The following is a 21,773-nucleotide window of genomic DNA, read 5'->3' on the forward strand; positions in this document are numbered from 1 at the left end:
GGTAAACCTCCTATAAAACTGTAGAGATGAACATGAACCCAAACAAGTTATTACTGAGGTACCGGATATTATGATACCATAAACTTGACCCTACAAAATTCAGGGGGAATGGTATATTCAACTCATCAGTTAATAAAATATAATATGTTCATCAGAATGCAAACCTGCTTATATAGTTATTTTGTTCAAATGTATAAAGAATGGTGTTGTATAACAAAGGACAGCTATGAGTACAACATACTTTATACTTTAATCTAAGTACATTTTGTAGGCAAATGTTGTACTTTTTACTCCAATACATTTATTTTACACATTTAGTTACTTTGCAGGTTTAGGTTATTAAATGCAAAATAAAAATCGACACACATTAAATTATAATATTATAGGTTAAGTTAATTAATTAAAATAAACCCCATATTTATCCTTTTCAATTTATGAACACATTAATGCACCAATATTTAAAAAAAAAAAACATGTAACTGAGTATTTTTACACTGCAGTATTGCTACTTTTACTTAAGTACTTCTTCCAACTCTATATATACAGTATACATACTGTATATATTCTATTGATACTTGTAAATGTTAAAGAATATATGCTGAAAGCAACTATTTACTTCTATTTTTATAGTGTGGGATTCATACTTTTGCTTAGAGGCTGTACGCTCATGTATTTGCTCCTGTTATGACTGGCCTTGACAAGTTAATGATTAAAATAAAAGCACATTAAACATTCAGTAATTTAATTTGAAAAGAATAACAAAAACACATGTGTAATATGATATTTCCCCCAAATACATTTCTATACAAATGTCCCTAGGAATCTCTTACAAAGTGTTTTAACATTGACTCTGCTGCAGTGTGTAATTCTGAGTTATTTAGTGGGTGGAGTGTTAGTACACAGTGTTTAATCCTGTTTGGTTTTCTATCTTCCATTTATTACCTGTACCTCACTCCTTTTTGACAAACAAGCAAGACAAGAGATTGTTGACATTAGCGTCGCCAAATATTAACTCTGATATGATGTATGATTAGAGGTGAATACATTCACCATGTATGAGGTGAATACATTCAATAGGTGACTACATTCTGCTAAAGAGCAACATTTAAAAAATACAATAAATCTAAATCCCCCAGGGGAGAAATGTCACTTCTAAATGCAGAGGAAGACATTTAGAGTAATTTGATCTCACTGCCATTATAGATGATTTCTTACCAGTCAGTTCAGAGCAGAACTTTGATGTAACACTTCAAGTGTGGGAAATAGGTGATTCAGTCTGAATACTGTAAAGTATGAACAGGATTTTTTTTATATACTTATTGAGACAATGCCCCAGGTGTCCGTGTATTTGTATAGTTTTCTTGCAAAATCTACTGAAACAATATCAAGTTAGGTTAAAAAATAAAACCGAATAGTAACATCAATTAATGGTTCTTGTCTGTTTCATTAATCAAAAAAGTTGCATTGTATAAACTGCAGAGACAAACAGTAACAGTCTTTTTTTCCTGCAAGGTAGATTTGTGTGGATATTTATTCCAATTTCAGCCCAAAAATAATCATTCAATGAAAAAACACTATTTTTCCCAACAGAAAAAGATACAATAAAATCAATTCAAGCAGTATCAGGATTTAAGTAAGAAACACATTTTTAACGTATCATTCTTTCGTTTGTTGATCATTTATTGTGAGGGTTTTGCAATCATGTTAGCAGCGGGAGTGTCTTAACCAAATATTTTAAACCAACGAGGGTGTTTGCGCACTAATCATTTTCATGCAGTCCCCAAAATAGCTTAAATGTAATGTTTCAAATGCTATCAAACAACAGCCATTTCCAAGCGAGGATTAGAGGTGCTAGACATAGTGTCAGCACTGCTGAGAGTTCTCACTGTGAGTGTGGTGGTGTGTTTCCACATGTACAGTAAGTGGCAAAAATTAATTGGGACCTACTGTAGAACATTGTGCAGTAGCAACATTGTCCCAGATGGTGTCACCTTAGTACTTTCTGTTAAATGTACCTTGCATCTCTGGAGACATCCACCTCCATCTCTGGATGTGGAAACAATTCAGTTTAAAGCTGCAAATACAACAGCACAGATGGTATGTAGGCTATGTAGGAGACTGTTCATTACCCTAGGTAGTAGCATCATACCATATATTTTGCATTTGAGGCGTTTTATGTAGAATTGACAGTAAGATCTTGTGCCTGAGTGGTTCCCTTCAAGAGCATGGCTGGTATATCTATTTGTTGGCTCTTGTGGGATCAAACCTGGGACAATGGGTGACAGGTTGTTTTATTATCACTGCAACCAAATGGTGTAAAAATTATAAACACACAACCATAGACCTTGGAAGGATGTAGTCAACATGACAAAACCCGTTTGACGAAAGTCTTTAGTTTGGCATATGGGCCATCACTGTTTTTTGGTGTGTATGTGTGTGTGAGTGTAGACACACAAGGATGGAGATACTGTAAGTACAATCCAAATGTATTTCTAGGCATCTAACATGTTTACAATAATTGTTCATGAACTGAAAAGAGTGTAAATGGATTAAAGTTCAAAGACCAAAACATGGACAACACCCAAGGTAGTAGTTGTCCATAACGTTGTCGAACTGTCAACCAAAGTACCATTTAAGTAAAAACGGATTGTCTATTTCACTTTGAATTGGACCATCATTTACAATACATGAAGTAGCAATTAAGGTAATTAACTCTGTACAATGTTTACAGAGTTAATGAATTGAGTATTTTCTCATAGACTTCCAATAGGAATTCCATTTGCAACTAAAACAGGTGCTTGCCTCTTGCTGTCAACGAGAAACCATACATGCTTATGGTAGCCACCTGCAAGCAATCTGAAACATAAAAAACAAAACAATGCTCTTAAAATTAAGAATGCACAAATGTTCATAGGGAGTACGTGTTCTTCATGGCGTTTGTCATGATGCATTGCCATGTTGCACCAACATGTTGATAATACAATTGTGGGCATTTTGCATTTCAATGTTTTAAAATGGCAGCTTTACTCAGTGGAGCATGCAGATGCAACCTCAGCTTGAAATGCAATGTTTCAAGATTGCAAAAAAAACTCAAGAGCAAATGCCTCAGTGCTCAGCCACAGGACATGGTTATAACCACACTTGTGGTCAAAATAGCAGATTAAACACAATGTAATTCTTCAGGAAAAAAGCAACTTACTGCAAGCTTGTCAGATAAGATGCTTGTGAAGCTTTCCATGTTTGTTATTAGTAGGGGTATGGTACCTAGTCAAGAACAGTAATGGGTAACCATTACTTGCCATAGTGACAGCACACATGTGGTATTGAGCAGTAGCCCTAAAACAACCTGTAATAAACTGTGAAGGAAAAGGGAAATATTTTGCACACTCTTTTTTATCTGACATAAAACAAGGACTACTTTAGATACTGAAAAAGTGATACAAGTTAAAAGATACTGAATTAACTTGATACTGCATATATAAACTTGCAGTAGACTCATACAATCCTTTACACATCAAGGTTAGGCATGTATTATCTCTTTTGCGTCACAGATACCTGAGATGCATAGTACAGGGATATGGAGACATTCGCTCAAATGAATTCCGTTGTTCTGCCCTCTGCTATATTGTATCATATTTTGCTGTCAGCAGCTTGTTCTGTGACTGTATTCTACCTAAATGACAACTGATTGTGAAAAGTATCTACATTTCTCATCTCTTTCTTTCTCTACTATCACTGCATCATTTCATAGCCCTCTTTCTGCTGCTGCCAGCATTCATTCTCGCCAGCATGTTAAATCCAGAGTGCAAAACAACACTGCAGCAGTGTGTGGTGTACGTGTACGTGTGTGATGGAGGATGTGTGCGTGTGTATCTCTATCGTTGTTTGATAATGTGACAAACATTTTAACAAGGTGCATCTGAAACCATTATTTTACATTAAATAAACACTTAGTTGAACAATTTGTCAATTTGACGTCGTCATGTGAGATATAACTTCGAAATCTAAAGTTGCTAAACTTGAAGACTGTGTTATCGCGATATTTGAGCTATAGGCTACAGGTGCCAGTCTTTGATCTTGAAAGGATGCTACCTTCAAAGGCTGTTGGAAACAATAATGCTATTAGTGAAACACACATGATTAAGCCTGAAAAATGTGATAAAAGTTAAAAGATACTGAATTAACTTGTTTCTTTCAATCATTTCAACAACAGAGAGCAGAAATAATTTAATATTCCATACATTACTTAGGTTCATAATGGCATATCTTTACGAGTCACAGGCATTTTTCCTAGTCTGGAAAAGAAATGATCATAATCTTTTGTATATAAAAATTCAATTCAATTTACTTTAATTACAGGCCTCGTAACATAAAGTTAACTCTTAAGTAGATGTTTAATTCCTGTTTTCTTCAAGTATCATTTGAATATCAATCACTAGCATAGCATGTATGACTTATCTTGTATCTTATGTTTTGAATCTTTGTTGTATTTGTAATATTATTGATAAATAATATCAATAAGAATAATGTTAATATAGTTTAACAAAATGAAAATGCATTTTTTTTAAGCACAAAAAGAAAAAATCAAGATTGAATATTGATGAATTTTGAAGGATGTCTTTGGGTTTTGGTCTGTTTTTCAGTCAAAATAATCGTTTTGGGAATTTTTATTAGATTTGGGGAAATGATGTATCATCAGATGCAGCTCTATTCCAATTAAGCATCTTACAAATAAATAAAACTACAAATAAATAATTAACATATTACAAATGCATTGTGATTCGTCCTCACCTGGGGCCAAGACAAAATATGGAAGGATTTAAATGACTTGAATTTACTTCTATGATACTTATTGTAGTTATATCATCAAGAAAGGTACTGTACTGTAAGTAAGTGGTGTCAGTCAGTGGCAGACAGAAAGTGAGGAAGTTTGTGGAGTTGAAAAAGCCAACACATTTTTTTTAATGAAACAGGTGATTGTAAATACCATGTATTCTGAGTGCCTGGTGCATGGTAAGACAAATAGCGTCACATTGCTGCCGTATACGGATTTGATGCAAAATGCAACTTGGGAATTTACGCAGTGTACCTGAAGGCAACGAGAGCGAGAGAGACAGAGAGAGAGCGCGCGCGCGAGAGAGAGAGAGAGAGAGAGAGAGAGAGAGAAAGAGAGAGAGAGAGAGAGAGAGAGATTTGATCATCAGCGCTTCTCTGTTTTCTAGGTCCTCGCTCTGCCTCCTCTGCCGTGTCACCGGAGAGAAAAAGGGGAAGGAATATGGTTTCATCACACGCTCCTCCCGTTTCAGCGCTGCTGTAGCGGATCTATAGCACGAGCAGGAGGCTGGGGCTCGGTCCGGCTCAAACCTCACACAACCACCCTCCCCGTTACCAACTAGCCTGCAGGAGCACTACCAGCACACCGGACACATAAATGGGTGAGTTGCAACGCTGTTCTTTGCTTCCAATTGAGAGAATGCCCAAAAATAGCCTCCAGCGCCTCTGCGCATCTGGATGGGCAGGAATAAACCCTCGGTCCAGATGCGCGCTGGGTTCAACCTCCTTCCTTCCTACCTCCCCCTCTCCTCTCCTCTCCACCCCAACTCACCTCCGCTCCTCTGACGTCGCTTCATACATGGCCGAGCTGTTCGTCAGTGACCGCGCGGCTTTGGCTTTTCTCAGCGTTTCCGATGCTTTATTCATGATTAGAAAGCTGCGCGTGGGTGTGAATGCGCGGGCGTGTGGATGCGTTTTCAGGAAAGCAGCGGGTCACAGTGATGAGTTGCAGATGTTGACACGTTTACATACACTCTCTAGCTGTCTGCGCATTGTTCTGCACAGTGTTTGACTCTCTCCAGCCCCGTGTCCCTGTGGAGGAAACAGGCCTGCCTGTGACATTCCTCTCATCATCGCCATCAATTCCCTCAGCGATGAGCTGTTCCAGACCTGAAAGGCATGGAAATTAATTGATTGCAGATATAGTGGGCGAGTAATTAATTCATTAAGTGTGTATACACATTTACTAATTAGCTCATGTCACAGATGCCATGCAGGGATGAAGGTGTTACTTCCTTTTTTCTTATACAGTATAAGACATTCCTATGGATACCTTGACAGTGTGTTTATATATGAATGTATGAGCTCTGCTGCATGTAAACAAGAAATGCACAGCTGACCTCAGGGTATACACTCACATACACATTTATACACAACCATCCAGGCTGGATGACCAATTGAGAAATTCAGGCAATTTCCCCATGGGCCTAGACCAGATTCACTGTGGGGTGTATAGTTTAATTAATTGCAAAATTAGCTGTAATGTGCATCACTAATTCAACTATTAGCTTAAAAGGAATAACAAGGGGCCTTTAAATAGGTCCGGCATATTAGCTAAACACGGTATCTAAAAGTAGTTTAACCTGCCTGAAAAAGGAAAAACTATACATGTTGTTGTATGCATCTTGCAGTCCTGGGCCCTTTTCATTTATGTTTTCTTCTTTGCTTGTTTATTTAGATAAAGTAAAACAAAATCGTACTTACAGTGAAAAAAGGTGTCAGCTTTGTCTAAAACGGTGACCTTCAGTCCCTCAGAATCTAAGTCAGAGGATTCATTTTGCAGTAACTCAAGTACAGACACATTGAAGAAGCCACATTTTGTATATCATAGGTAGTATTAACAGTCACATGTTTTCAAAAGATCTGACTTATCTGAGCCGTACTAAAAACATTGGTTTGCGGTCACTGTGTCTCTCTCTACCTACATTGAAAATATAAAGACGAATGCTCTGAGCTTTTATCTGGTGCTTGTCCAACACTTTCCTGAAAAGAGGAATGCTGGAAATTAGAAACATTCAAAGCAGTTTAAGGGAGTTCAAACACTGTGTCACAAAACAATTTCCTGCAATGCAACAGCATGATGAGTTGGGCAGAGAACAGTTGGAGTTTGACTTTAAATGTAGGGGGAATTTGCTGAAGTCTGTGATCTGATCCACAGTTGGAGTGGGTGGCTTTGACTCCCAGTGGGCTTATGTCCAGCGTGAATGTTTTACAGACCGAAAACACGCAGCTGCTCTTGACATCATCAGCGACAGTGCTGAAACATACCCACAACTAAACACAGGTCTGCAGTAAACCAGCAAACTGCAGCATGGATTTGCAGAGTTCAGTGTGTTTGTGTGTGTAGTTCCCTCTTATCTAAACTAACTGCAGCTGTTCAGAGGACACGACAGGTCAACCTGGTTCCTATACGGCACTGTGTTTCTTTATTGACCACTTGAGTGGGAGTTTTGTTTTGTCTGCATACTTCAGATAATCTGTTTCTTTTCTTCTCAAGGCCTCCTGTCTATCAGAAGCCCGGAAACGGAAGACACAACCATGACACAAGACCATTGACATTTAAGTTCATGTTTTGAGCTCAAGTTTCAGAACCAATACACCGCTAACTGATCACTTCAGCTCTGTAATATGAGATGATGGATAAGTCGAGCTTAAGTTTAAAATGAGTAATTCATTTATTTGTATAAACAGACCTAGTTATTGTTAAAGGTTCTGTTCCAGTTTAGTACTGTCAGACTGTTCATTTCTTTCACATGCTTGATCCAAACTAATGCTATTTACTAATGCATTTTTTTATCATTTTAGGAACTACATTATGCAGCCATCAGGCAACACCAGTCATTAGACGTTTGGTTTGTTTATGCCTGATGATTTAATGCTAAGACTAATATTTACCCAGTTTGAAACAAAAATCCTAAGAATTGTATCTAGCTTTTTAAGATTATAATTGCATACTTTCTGTAACAGCTTTATCACTAATGTGTTGTTGAGCAGCATAGGTAGTGTGCAGAGAGAGCCTTTTGTTGCCTGAAACCCGCCTGTGTTGCTAATGAGACTGAACCTTAGCTACTGTAACAAAGCGGGTGAATTCCAACATTGAGCTAAACGAGGCCCATTATAGCTTGTGTCTATTTTCAGTTTTACACTGTTTCCCTGTTTCAATTACATTTAAAATATATGTGTATATGTTATTTGATCATGGGCCTAAAGTAGTATTTGATGAGCATTGTTATTATCTTCACTCTGCACACATCGCGACCCCTACATGCAAGGTGGTACTTCTGCATCCACGGTCGAAGGGAACCAATGCTATTGTATTGGTTCTACCTATGTACCTTTAATAATAGAGGGTGTCTATAAGTGTACGTGTTCCTATTAAAAAAAATAATAATAACTTCACTCAAACAGGATTATCGCATTTCTTGGGGGCTGACTTCAGCTGTGAATTTTTAAAACGAGTCAAGCACTGACTATATAAAATAGGTTTACGTAGTCACCGTGAAGAGCGCAGCTTTGGATAAAAGTTTTAAAACCTTGACTCTGGCATTTTGGCCAGCAGTGGCTCAGTAAGTAGGGGCTTCGACTGGGAATCGTAGGGTCGCCGGTTCAAGTCCCCGAACAGACTTGAAAAATATGGAAAGTTGACTGCTACTTGGAGAGGTCCCAGTTCACCTCCTATGCCCTGCTGTGGTGCCCTTGACCAAGGCACCGGACACCTCAAATCCCCCCCTCCCCATTGCTCCCCGGGCGCTGTACGATAGCTGCCCACTGCTCCTAGTACTAGGATGGGTTAAATGCAGAGGACCAATTTCACTGTGTGTGCTCTGCTGTGTGCATGTATGTGACTAATAAAGAGGGTTTCATCCTCCGATTCTATCTATCTATCTTGGCATTCACTATCTTGTTTTGGAGAAGTTTCCATATTAGTATGGGAGTAGCAAGACCCAATATAATTAGCTTACTAAATGGCAAGTTACCAGCTAGTTCTGGCTTTGTTAGCAAAGTGCTATTAACGTTTACTGTGATAAAAATGTGGAATTATAACTTTTAAGTTTGCTTGGTACAAACCAACCCTGCTTTATCATCTATTTTGTCTCTATGGGACCATCATTTTCAAAATGTTGTATCTCCATTAGTATGTCCATATGTGTATTGAAGGAGATATAATCACTAGTGATTGAGACCACAAACCATTTGTTTACTACAATTACAGATAAAGTGAGAAGTAGTGTTGTTTATTAACAGACCAATATCCTATATGACACATTGACTTGGCTTTTTCGACCTGGAGGTTGCCCCTTGGTATAGCAGCAAGATATGGAGTCAAAATAAAGCACAGTATGTGTTGAAGATAATGAAGGAACAGGACACCCAGTTAAACAGTGTGTTTTTTAAATAGTTTTCGGACTAGAATTGAGGTATATCAGGCTTTGGATAGAAGGATAAAAGTTCTTTATAGCATAAGTTAAATAAGGGTTTAGGTCTTTCCAATGGTACTTGTTCTATATAAATGTTCTATGTAGATTGTGTGTTCGCATTTATTCCATCATGCGGTTTTGTACATCATATGTACGAATAAATGAAGGCTGCTTCAATTGTAAAATCATATCCAGTATATACTTTATATATTTTAAGGCTGGGTTTGCCCTCCTCAGGCAAAACTTCACACCAGACTGCGCTCCGCTCCAGAGCCTATCGGGTGTTCACGTTGTGTCACTTTAACTTGCACCCGTCTTTGCACTCAGTGGTGTAAGTTCTGCAGAGAGCCACGAGCTGTCATCTCCTTCAGTAGTGTATGTGTTGCTGACTGACGTGGATGGGTGGGTGGACTGCAGTTTGTGGTGCTGTTCTTCCACTCAGATGCACTGTAATGTGATTTGCTAGACAACCGCCACAAGCTATAATTTCACCGAGGTACTTTTCCTAACTGAGGAACCTTGCACTTCCACTCTCATGGCATGTGCTACTTCCCCAGATACATCACAGCAAAAATTCAATGGTATTTGTGCCACGTCAGTGTGTCATCTGCAGCTAATCTCTTTTAGATATCTCACGCCAGAACTATATCCTCCCCATCTGAGCAGCAGGCCAGCTTGAACTACAGTTGCCTGCTTTGTCTGCTAAATATTGATGTCTTATGAAAGCCCTGGTCCTTCTGGAAGATGCAAAGTATTTTTAGTGGTAATGGTGTTTACACATTTTGTTTGTATATCGGTGTGTATGTGTGTACATGTTGCTCTTGGTGCACGTCATACATATATGAACAAGTGAGGGATCATTTTTGGAAGGAAACCAATGTGTCTGAGTCATAGCTACCCCTTTCATACTGTAGTTCCCATGGTTACCCCACCCCCTAAAACTACCCCCCCCCCCTTTAGCTGCCCACACAGTTTAGACAAGGATCAGGCCTCTGCAGCCAATATATGAGTGTTTGCATGTGTGTGTGTGTGTGTGTGTTTGTCCGGTGTGAAAGGGTTAGAGTTAAGAAAGCTAAATGTGATATGACACATTCAGTACATTTTTCAAGTATTAGCAGCTGCTCGTGCGGTCACAAGGTGTTTTTGTGTGTGAATATATGAGTTGGTGTGTTTTGACATAATTTTTACAGAATTTATTTCCAAATAATCCTTGTTTTATTCCCCCAAGTGAATTTGACACATTTCAGTAAGGCATATTCTTGTTTTCTCTGTATGTTTCGACTTAATGAATTCAGCAAAATGTACCGCAAAGAAGCAGTTTTTTACTCTTCCAATTATTCAGGCACATCTATTTTGCCATTTTATAAAAATATTTAATAAGCTACGAATCAGCACTCACTGCATAGTTATTTTACATTAAACCGGTTCCAGCTGCTCAAAGAGCATAGCCCCTCTCTTTTGTTGTAAATATTTAAATGAGAGACTACAATTCAGTGTTTATCAACCTCATATTCAGCCTTTTTTTGCATACAGGACAGTTATACTTTTCTATCATCAGCACCGTATGCATCAATAGAACACTAAAGCTGGCAACAGTGATGTCAAGATGTTTATTTGTATTGCTATTTTTATTTTGTTCTCATTGTTCAACTCATCCACAGTTTGTGACGCTAACACATTATGATTTGTTGACATTTTATTTACTAACAGCAACAAAATATAATGTTAAAATTGTTGTTTACTAGGGTAATTTATTACATTTCAGGGTTGGGAAGGTTTGTTTAAAAGTGCATTCCTTTACTATTGCTAGTTATGTAAGGAAATGTAACCAGTAATCTTTCTGGCCTTTATTTGTTTGTGTGCTTTCTAGGAAAGGAGAAAACCAAAGAGAAATAACATAACAGTTTACTTTATCTCTGTGTGTTGCAGGCAGGGTACATTGTTTTTATATGACGGCGTATGTTTAGCTGCAGGGCCAGTACTGTGAATGTATTTGTCTTTCACTTTCAGCTTTGCATTACTTAATAAAACCAGTAGAATAATTTCATTGAAAACCACGGTCCCAGAGAGTAAAAGTAAAACAAATGTGACACCCCTGCTGTCTTTGACCTTTTCGATTTTGGTTTGTTGTTAACCTATTTTCTGTTCCTCATTCTCTGTGTCGCCCAGTGGATGCCGTGGTGGAATTCGACTATGAGGCTCAGCAGGACGATGAGTTGAGCCTGACGGTGGGCGATATCATCGCAAACATACGGCGGGACGATGGAGGCTGGTGGGAGGGGGAGCTGGGCGGACGCAGGGGCCTATTCCCGGATAACTTTGTCAGGGTGAGTTCGTATAATAACACCCCCACCTTGTTTTCTCTCCTGATTTTTAGTGTCCTTCACACTCCATAATCCCACCAGAGGCCCCACCATAAAAGCAGCAGAGTAAACACGCAGTTTCCAGTGTGACTGCAGGGTGTTTGTCTCAGGATGTTTCAAAGATGAGAGTTGGACATGTTTTAACACTTTTTAGAGTGGGAGAGTTTGGGGTTGAAATAAAGGTTTCATTCAGACCATTGAAAGATATAACCACATGCTAAAGATGAGTTTGTGGACTTTTCACCAAGGTTCAGAATACTGCAACAATGGGTGTGAATCCCACATTTCCTTTTTCAGAAAGTGAAAGGAAACCTTAAAAAAAAAAAAATCCCAGCATTTCCGAAAGGTCTGTGCAGAAGGAATTTCAGAAACTGTTTAACTATCCAACATGCATTTCTGATTTATTGGCATCTGGTTAGATATTTGAGGGAGTCCAGTAGATACTGTAGAAGTCCAAGCTTTGTCTAGCCAGAAAAGACAAGCTAAACATGTCTGGTAGACTTGATAATTGAGCCCATCTTACCACTTTCTCTGTCTTTTTTTCTCTTACTTTACTTTGCGTGTGATTGCTACACCAAGCCAATTTGTCAGATGAATGTGGTTTCCTTAAACTCGGACTGCGCTGTCCCCTTACAGCCATATTGTAATTACAAGATAAGAAACCAAAAACATCAGATTCAGAAACCGTGGTGCTTTCTTTAAACACCCAAAGCTATAGACATGTACATGTCAAATGACTAGATTAATTATGAACCATGTTCTAAAGTATAAGAATTATGCTTACTAATGAGAGCTAAAATGATAAGCATCAATGTGTCAATATGTAAGCAAAATGTAACATGCAGGTTTGAGAGTATAATGATAAGGTCTCCTCTATAATAAAACTGTGTGTCTGAGTTAATGAGAACAGGGAAGTATCATGTTTACTGTACCATAGGGGGAAGTCAAACGGTGTCAAAAGCCAAAAGCAAGAAGTAGCCGTTATATTTGGACTGCTGTCTGTCTATTGTCAGGTGGTACACCGTGCAGCCAGGCTTTATTACTGCTGACTGAATATCACAGCTCATTCATTGTCAGGGAGCCGGACAATGGGCCTGTGAAGTCTGACTGGTGATGGTGTATGAGTGGATGTGGATTTGTGTGTGTGTGTGTGTGTGTGTGTGCGTGTGTGTGTGTGTGTGTGTGTGTGTGTGTGTGTGTGTGTGTGAGTGAGAGACAGAGGAAGGCTGTGAGTAATGCAGTAATACCAGACTGTCACAAGACTGCCGTTTTGGTAATCAGTGACATTAAGCTTTGCAATACTGATGAATGTGTGTGTGTGTGTGTGTGTGTGTGTGTGTGTGTGTGTGTGTGTGTGTGTGTGTGTGTGTGTGTGTGTGTGTGTGTGTGTGTGTGTGTGTGTGTGTGTTTAGGAAGTGGGGGATGTGGACGGACTGGTTGAGAAGGGGGACAGGAAGTGATGGTATGCAAGCGACCCCTTCTGGTGCCGTCATGGCTGCCAGCAAGCACTACTAAGATTATTAGATTGAAGGTCATTGACTTGAGTTTTTTTTTAACTTAAAGACAGCTTAAACGGTGTTTTTATTTGCACATTTTGAACAGCTTAAGTGCTATTCGTGGATGTGAGCTTAGGCAAACAAACTGCTAATTATGTAAGCCAAGCATAGGTGCAGATGCATGTAATTGTCGAAGCCTTAAGTTTCCGATAGTTCAACTTGTTTATCTTGCCATTGATTTCTATCGCAGAAAGATTGCCTGACTGGGAAATGTCAAAAACCACACTCAATCAGCTGATCAAGATAAGGGGCCAACTTATTGCTTTATTTTTAAAACCTGCTAGATGTATTCTCTCAGTTAATTGATTCATGGCAACAGCTTAACGTCAGTGCTATCATCATCTGACATCTGTGGATTAGACAAGCATGTGTTGCAAATCAGAATCCCATGCGCTGCAGGGACAGAATGCTAAATACTGTACTTTATTCTGCAGAAGAGCAGCCAGATTTTTCTTGTTTGGCATAAAGCATGCTGTAGTGGACCCTCTTTATTTGGAACGGTTGAGGAAGTATCGTCCTAGGCCCATATTGTGGACTTCTGCTGTCGCTGAGCACAGGCTTGCGACCTTGGGTTGCTGTGCTCGCTGTGTTTTTGTCTCCTTTCCTGCCTGTTGGCTTTAGTGGATAAAAGTTGTTATAGTGCTTTACCTGTTTTATTTCGTTTTGCAGAAGGTGTTAATGTGCTCTCAGAAGCAGCTAAATACATGGGACTGGGTGAGAGATCTTCAGAATTGGTTTGGCCAAGCACTGTGTCACCTCGTGTCTGCAGCAAAGGTCAATTCTCTGGCCATAACTTCAGTGTTTGCCATCAAGTTCCAGTTGTCACGTGTTCTCATTGTGTTGGATTCTGTGCTCCAGAAGTTTCCATGACAGGAAGTACACTTTTTAACTGCTAATCTATAATGGTAATGGTTGGCTGTAACCATGCTTTTAATCTATGGTTAAAATGATGGTAAATTTCAGTCAAAGTTAACATCTGCAAAATAAATATTTTGTCTTAATAATACCAAAAATATCCAGTTACATAAACTGTAGAGTAAAGCAAAAAACAAAAACAGATAAAAGCAGATAATGAATCAAAATGGCTGCAGATATTTTCTGTTGAGCATCTTATTAATCAATGTTTCAATAATTGGAGCTTTAATTGGAGAATTCACTGTGTATGTTAACAAAACTAATCTTTATATCAGTGTGTAAAAGCCTTTCTTACTCTTTCAGAGTGACCAGTGGTAGAGTTGCGCAACAAGGATAAGGTTTATGAGAGGGAAAATACGATTTTGCGTAATATTTCCTCTGCATTTCAAAATGTTTGTCTCTACATTACATATTATTGTGTCGGGCTTACACAGTGGATAAGCTGCTACACTGCATTGTTTTGCATTATCTCTGACTGGAAGACAAAGGTCACAGATCTGCTTAGAGAGGATGCACAAAGCGGTGTTGAGCATTAAAGCAGTGCAGTGTAAACAACATACTTTTACACATTACACAGACAAACACAACCGACCCTGCAGTGGAAATTATGCAGGTGTTTCCTCCTCAGATATGATGAATCACGTTGTCTTCCTCTCCTCTTTTAAGCTGGGTTTCCTTTGACTGGGTTAACCATATTCCCGCAGGAGGAATTGCAGTAGAGAATGAATGAGGTCCAAGTAGTAACAAAGGCATCCAGGAACATTAACAGTAAGCTTTGTCCTTGGACTTCTTTAACTTTGCAAAACCATGCAGTCATTATAGATAACAGATGGATTTTAGAATTTATGTTTTACTGCTTTACACGAGGCATGAAGCCTAACAACTAAACACTGGAATCTGTAGGCTAAACAATGGCTGCTATGCAGATTTGTGTAGGTTGGCTTGTGTCTCTAATTCAAAAGTGTTGTCTGTGCTCAAGCATTTCTTAATAAAAATCTCAAACATGTTTTGCAGCACATAAGGGCATGCAGAGTCTGAGCAAGTCCATCCTCACTCAAACTGAAAAATCAATGTTTGCTTATCTATCCAGCTCCACATTATCACTGCATTAGCCTACTTAACAAACTAACAAAAGCTTTGGAGCATTTTACTGCAGGCGGAAAGCATGTAACAATCAGCTTAAATTTCAAGCCTATTCACACAAGAAAAAAGGTTTGGGAGCTACCGGGGTTATACAACCTGGCAAAGAGTGGGGCTGATATATTATGTATCCACTAACTAATAACGTTAGTAACGTAGATCTGGCTTCTAATCAATAGTTTAATTGCCCAGAACATACACACACCTCCAACAAAAGTGCAAAAATAGAATAATTCTGGAGTAATTCTGAATGAAATGTCCAACTTAAAATTAAGTCTTCATGATAGGCCGGATACTCCCAAAGGAAGCAAAAAATATATATATATTCCAGAAAAGCTAAAACACGTCAAAAAGAAGAAAAATATCCACAAAAAAAAAAGGTCAATGGCCACTGTCCAAAGGAAAAATAGGGGGGTGTTTTGTTGTTGTTTGTTCTGGAATAGTAATGGATATTTGTCCGGCCAACAAAACGTCTAGCGTGAACTCTGATGGGGACGTTCGCGAATTCCGAGACTGCCGACAGTTCGGGTCAGGTGAACACATAAATCATTTTTTTTTTCTTTAGTGATATGTCAAGTCTCCAACCTTTGAAGCTTTAAAATGGCTCTTAACTCAAATTAGATCTGCTGTTGTCTAGGAAATGTCTTCCCTTGTCGATATTTTTGGATCTCAGAGGCTCATTAAGGGTTTTACGCCACACCAGGTCATACACATCCAGATAGTGTGTGAGGGGTTAGATCTGTGAGTCAGTTTACCATTATGCTTGGCTGAGCGGCCACAGGGCCAGGGCTTATGAAACAGTGTCATGATGAATGTGGTGGGGAGATGTGAACCGTCTTATCTATTTTCTTGGTTTCCCTTCTCCGTGTGAGAGTCTCCCTGTTTGTTGTCTCCCCATCTTGCCTCCTTGTTGATTCTTCTGTCGCTCGGCGCATTTGTTTGCCTGTCTCTCTTCGGTTCTCTTGATCAGTTTCGCATGCTGTCTTGTGATGCGAAAGTCATGTGGACAGAAGGGAAGGTTGCAGCAGTGAAGGAGAGGGTGGTGCTCTGTTTGTGTGTTTGTGTTTGGACAAGCTTTACGAGGTCTGGCTGGTCGTCTGCAGGTAAACATTGAGGGTCACCTGGGTTACTGACATGTAATACTGCAGCTCAGTTCAGAGATTCAGTTTGACAATCTTAAATGTATGGAAACATACATGTCCACTAGACATATTTTAGTCATGCCATTCATTTTTGTTTTCAATAACTAAAGAATTTAAGAATTTTTTGATTTAAAATGATTATTTGACACATTTTTAAAAAAAATTTATCATAAAACTTAACACCATCATTGTAATCCTTTGGAAGTAACATGCTTATGTATATTTTATTTTGATGTGGGATTACCTTATACCTAATATTAGTGGTCTAATATGACAAGCAAAATCTAAAAATCTACAAATAAACATTGAATTTCAACTCAGTTACGAGATTTAATACGTGTCTTCATTCATAAAAAAATGTTGACAAATGTTTTCTTTTTTGTTCTTTTATTTTCAGATGATCACTAAACCAATTACATATTATCATCCTGTTAATGTCCTTAGACAATGTAAATGTATTTCATGATTGACATCATTTATATCTATCAAAAGCTTAAAGAAGCACATTTCACTAAATAAAGTCAACATTGGACAAATGTTTATGTTGTATTTAAATCAGATATAACTCATTTTGTTGTGCACTAGATTTACTGAGCTGTAGATATTTGGATTTTTTTTGTCATATTTTTTGGCAGTCTGTTAAGGTCAAGCTTTCTTCTTATACATTGTTTGAATAATGTTGCTATTTAGAGTTGGAGAATATTTTAACCTTTACATCTTAACTGATCTTTTTTTCACCGGATCAGAGTTTTTTTCATCCGTCCTGCCTTCAAACATCATCTCCGGTTTCTCTCTTATTATAGGAGATCAAGAAAGATGGGAAGAGGGACGGAGGACAGGCAAGCATGATCAGATCAGAACTCTCCAATGGAAGGACCAGCCCTGTGTCGGACCCCAGCGTACGACCGGGCAGGAGAGGTACTCTACACAAACAAATTCTGTCACACACATTCATACATGTTAATCATTAGGCAGCTTTAAGTCCGTCTCAAACATAGATCCTATTAGTGTAAGGAAGGATTTAGGTCAAGCATTCCTCGTGCACACACTTAATATCCAAACATATGCACAATGTTGGAATGCAGCTAGTACATTTACTCAAATGCTGTACTTAAGTTCACATTTGAGCTGCTTTTCATGCCACCACTTTCACTCAAAGCATAAAAATAATACACCTGAACTATTAAGTCAAATGATTACTCTTTTGACAGAAAACAAACTGGTACTTAAGTAAATGTTTCCTGTTGTCAGCTAGTACAATTTGAGCATGTGCTTTATGATTTGAATAATATTAATTAAAATAATTTAGAATTTGTCATAGGGTTTCACAAAATCAGCATATTGAAGATGGGAGAACTTCTGCCATGGTTTCACTATTTATTTATGTTTTAAAAAATCATACTGTTAATAGAGAAAATAAGTTAGTAATCCATAATGAAAGTATGGAGTATGGCATATAAGCATAGGGTACTTAAAAAAAAAAAACAACTTCCAAATTAAAATCTGTTTTATTGTACATATTTCATAAATTATAATAATGTGATTATATAATATAGAATACAACATGTGCATTGTGTATTCTCTGCATTGAGTAGAAGTTACTTTTAATACTTTTTTAATAGATGCATACTTTTCAATCCAGGAGTTTGACTCGTAATGGCGAGTTTTAGCAGCAGTGACACCATGTGGTCAAAAGTAGAATCGCAGGACTTTTTAACGCCCCAGCTGGAGGAATGAGTGGAGAGTAATGAGCAGGCTAATGAGTGTTAGACAAACAACTGCAAGGCCATGGGAAGAGTTTGGTGTTGGAGACGGTTAGTAAGTCTGTCTCCTAATTATATGGTCAAAGGTCAGCCTGTCTGTCTTCAGCCATAAGGGCTTTTAATAAGTCAGGGAACACCTGCTCACTCACTGTAAGTCATGGATTATGGATAAGTGCTGGAGCCAATCATGTTGCATTTAAGGCTTGAATATGTTTGTATGTACATTTGTTCTGTGTGTGTGTGTGTGTGTGTGTGTGTGTGTGTGTGTGTGTGTGTGTGTGTGTGTGTGTGTGTGTGTGTGTGTGTGTGTGTGTGTGTGTGTGTGTGTGTGTTTGCAGTAGAGCAAATCCGTAAGCGGAGGTGTAAAGCATCGTTCAGCTACGTGCCTCAGCATGAAGACGAGCTAGAGTTGAAAATAGGAGACATCATTGAGATCATAGCAGAGGTAAGACTGATCACATTTCCCTGGACTCATAATGGAGCTATTACATTTAAAATCAGCCGGTTAGACTTTAACGGTTCACTCTGCAGGATTTAGTAGCATCTAGCAGTGCGGCTGCAGATTTCAACCAATAATACCACTTTGCTAACCCCTCTGTATCCAAGCGTGGTAAGGCCCTTTAGTAGCAGTGTTTGGTTGTTCCTTTCTCTGGCCTTTAGAAACATGGCCGTGCAACATGGCGGACTTTGTGGAAAAGAAAACATTTGGTAACACTTTACTTGAATGGATGTTCATAAGACTGACATAACATTGTCATAACCATGACATGACAGCTGTCTTAAACATTAATGAATACTAATGACAGTTGTCGTTAAGTGTCATTCGGTAAGTTATTTCACTTTTGATGCAAAGGTGACATTGTTTGAGATGTCCTTGTTATGACAACTTGACATAAACCAAGACAACAAAACCTGTCATAAACATGTCATAGCAGACCTTACTGTCAAACTTAAGAAAAACGTTTATATGTCATATATGGATGTCTGCTTTGCTTAAGTTTGACAGTAAGGTCTGCTATGACATGTTTATGACAGGTTTTGTTGTCTTGGTTTATGTCAAGTTGTCATAACAAGGACATCTGAAACAATGTCACCTTTGCATCAAAAGTGACATAACTTACTGTCATGTCATGGTTATGACAATGTTATGTCAGTCTTATGAACAGCCATTCAAGTAAAGTGTTACCAAACATTTTGTTCCACATTTGTTGTGCATAAAAAATGAGCAATTATTCTCAATATATACCCCAGTCACAGGCACCTGAGAGGTCGGGATGGGTCATTATGTAGCAACACATCAGAAATATTTTTCAATGTAATGCATTAAATTCCTCTATTTGAGGGACAGAAAGCCGTAGCAAAGATTAGAGAACTGGAGTGATGTGATCCGCCTTAGTAAGGGCTCCAATAGCAGCCTCGCTGAATTGGCTGCAGCTGTCTGATTGACTTTTAGCAAGACGTGCGAAGACACCAACACAGTAATCAAAGACATTCTCAAAGACAGCACGAGTCAAAGAAACTGGACGTGCGGAAGTGACCATCATTCATTTTAAAATGTAATGCTCTACCAAAATGACCTTTTCTCATGACTTCCTGTTCAGCCTGATCGTCTTCACATTAGAGAATTATACATGTCATTGAATGAAAAGCACAGGTGTTAGTAACAACATCTGATTAAGCTTGTTCTAAATGTCCTGGTATTGTGCATGTTTGCTCACAGTGATGGCTCACTGGGATGTAATGGAACCATTGTTAACACAATTAGTTCCTCCTTTGCTTTTCCTGCTATGAAAAGTTGAACCGTCTGCTATGATAAATGTATAGTGCTGTTCTAGTTTGCTCAACTGCCTCTTATAGGACCTTTATGCAAAATTAACCTAAAACCTGAACATGAACGTGACTCTTTTGAAAGTCAGTGCGCATATCTGTTTCAATCTTTGTCTTTTGGTTAAATCTTTGGTTTCTTTGTGTGTTCTGTTTTGTGTCGTGTGTGTGTTTAGGTAGAGGAAGGTTGGTGGGAGGGATTTCTAAATGGTAAAACTGGAATGTTTCCCTCAAATTTCACCAAAGTGGTCCAGACGGATTCGGAAACTCATTCTGTAGACACTTCGCAAGAGGAGCTGCGCAGTTCCCGCACCAGTAATGAAAAATACAAATAATATTTCTACTAAATGTACATTTGCAGCAGCTCTGCAGCAATTGAATGTGTTGTTTGCTGTGTGTGTGTGTGTGTGTGTGTGTGTGTGTGTAGGTAAGGACAGCCCAGGCAGTGAAAGTGATGGAGGTGACAGTCGGTCGGAAACAGGGTCAGGAGAAATCCAGCCTAAGAAGGTAATCTGAAATGTACCAAATAATGAGATGATGATGTTAATCACTTATCTATGGAGGCATCTGAATCTGTCCTCTTCTTTTTTTCTCCGTACTGCATTCGTTGCAACAACAAATCATTGGAATGCTTTACACAATCATGTAGATCATCAAAATAAATGCTTTTTTAGGTCTGCTGAAAAATGATTTCACTTGTAGATTTAGTTGGAAATCCATCAATTTTCCTTTATTGCAATGGACTTTACGAGACGTACACAAATTCCTCATCACCCATTGATTTGTGGGCTACGTTTTTGTTAGTTATTAATGGAGTAATGTATTATGGAGCTATGTATTATGGAGCTATGTATTATGGAGCTATGTATTATGGAGCTATGTATTACGTCGCGTAGTGTGTTGTTTTATCAGTGTTATTTTAGTTAAATGAAACTATTGATAATAAACGAATAAAACTTCCACATTAGTTTCCCTTTTCAGACCTTTTATTGCAAAGCACTTTGAAACTGTAATTGAACACACAGATAACGTTATCATTATTATGCTGTGCAGCCAGACGTGATACTTTACTTGAAGGGTTAGGGTTGAATACATTTAGTTTACTATTATTTCCAAGGAAAAGGGAAGTGAAATGATTTTATCTGATTCATGAAGTGCGTTTCGCACATCTGTGAACACATTTTCAGTTGATTATGATTCATAATGGAAAACCAGCGTAGAATGTGTGTGCAAACTGTTTGGTAAATCAAAGTATTTTTCGGGTTTCATCCATGCTCAACCCTCATATGAATCCTATGCACACTGTATAAATGAGGCCCCCTGGAATCTAAGGCTTTTGTAAGAGGCACTTACTGGAATAAGAGAATACCATCCAACTTTACTCATGTCATATGTGCTAACCGCTATAACTGCCAGGTTCCTCAACTCATCAGAATCAGAATTCCTTTTTTCTTCCCACAGAGGGGAAATGTACGCTACATTTTGGTGAATGTGACTCTTTCACTAGAGGATCATTTGATTTTGAAGAGATAATATTTAAATCTATGTTTTAAGTGTCAAACTCTTGAAACGTGTAGGCCTGTGCAGTGGAGAACATCAGATGTGGTCAGCTTGAATTCAAAGTGGATAGAACTTTGAATCCAAGCTGATTCTTGTAAAAAAGTAGGAATATTTAAAGGTCCAAAGTCACTATCTATGGATCTTCACTTATGGACCGTTATCAGTTTCATCTAATTGATGCAACTGGTAATGTTTTTGTTAATAAATAAATAGAAATCATTCTTAAATCGAAATATTTCTTTGATTGCAACTGTATTTC

General features: G+C 38.3%; 1 protein-coding gene across 8 annotated transcripts in view; it reads left to right on the plus strand.

The window, feature by feature from the left end:
- Nucleotides 1-5,205: 5,205 nt before the first annotated feature.
- sh3kbp1 (SH3-domain kinase binding protein 1) overlaps nucleotides 5,206-21,773 on the plus strand; it is a 31,494-nt gene continuing 14,926 nt past the window's right edge. For 6 of the 8 annotated variants that reach the window (XM_063912759.1, XM_063912758.1, XM_063912760.1 and 3 more), the window contains exons 1-6: nucleotides 5,207-5,435; nucleotides 11,421-11,578; nucleotides 17,171-17,285; nucleotides 18,469-18,575; nucleotides 20,131-20,269; nucleotides 20,382-20,461. In XM_063912759.1, coding sequence (XP_063768829.1) covers nucleotides 5,432-5,435; nucleotides 11,421-11,578; nucleotides 17,171-17,285; nucleotides 18,469-18,575; nucleotides 20,131-20,269; nucleotides 20,382-20,461 — 603 coding nt within the window. In that variant the 5' untranslated portion in view covers nucleotides 5,207-5,431. Of the gene's footprint in view, nucleotides 5,436-11,420; nucleotides 11,579-16,237; nucleotides 16,329-17,170; nucleotides 17,286-18,468; nucleotides 18,576-20,130; nucleotides 20,270-20,381; nucleotides 20,462-21,773 lie in introns of those variants that run through there. The other 2 variants (XM_063912762.1, XM_063912765.1) reach the window with 2 other exon arrangements.

Source organism: Eleginops maclovinus, chromosome 21 (assembly GCF_036324505.1).
Source record: "Eleginops maclovinus isolate JMC-PN-2008 ecotype Puerto Natales chromosome 21, JC_Emac_rtc_rv5, whole genome shotgun sequence".
Classification (NCBI taxonomy): Eukaryota; Metazoa; Chordata; class Actinopteri; order Perciformes; family Eleginopidae; genus Eleginops; species Eleginops maclovinus.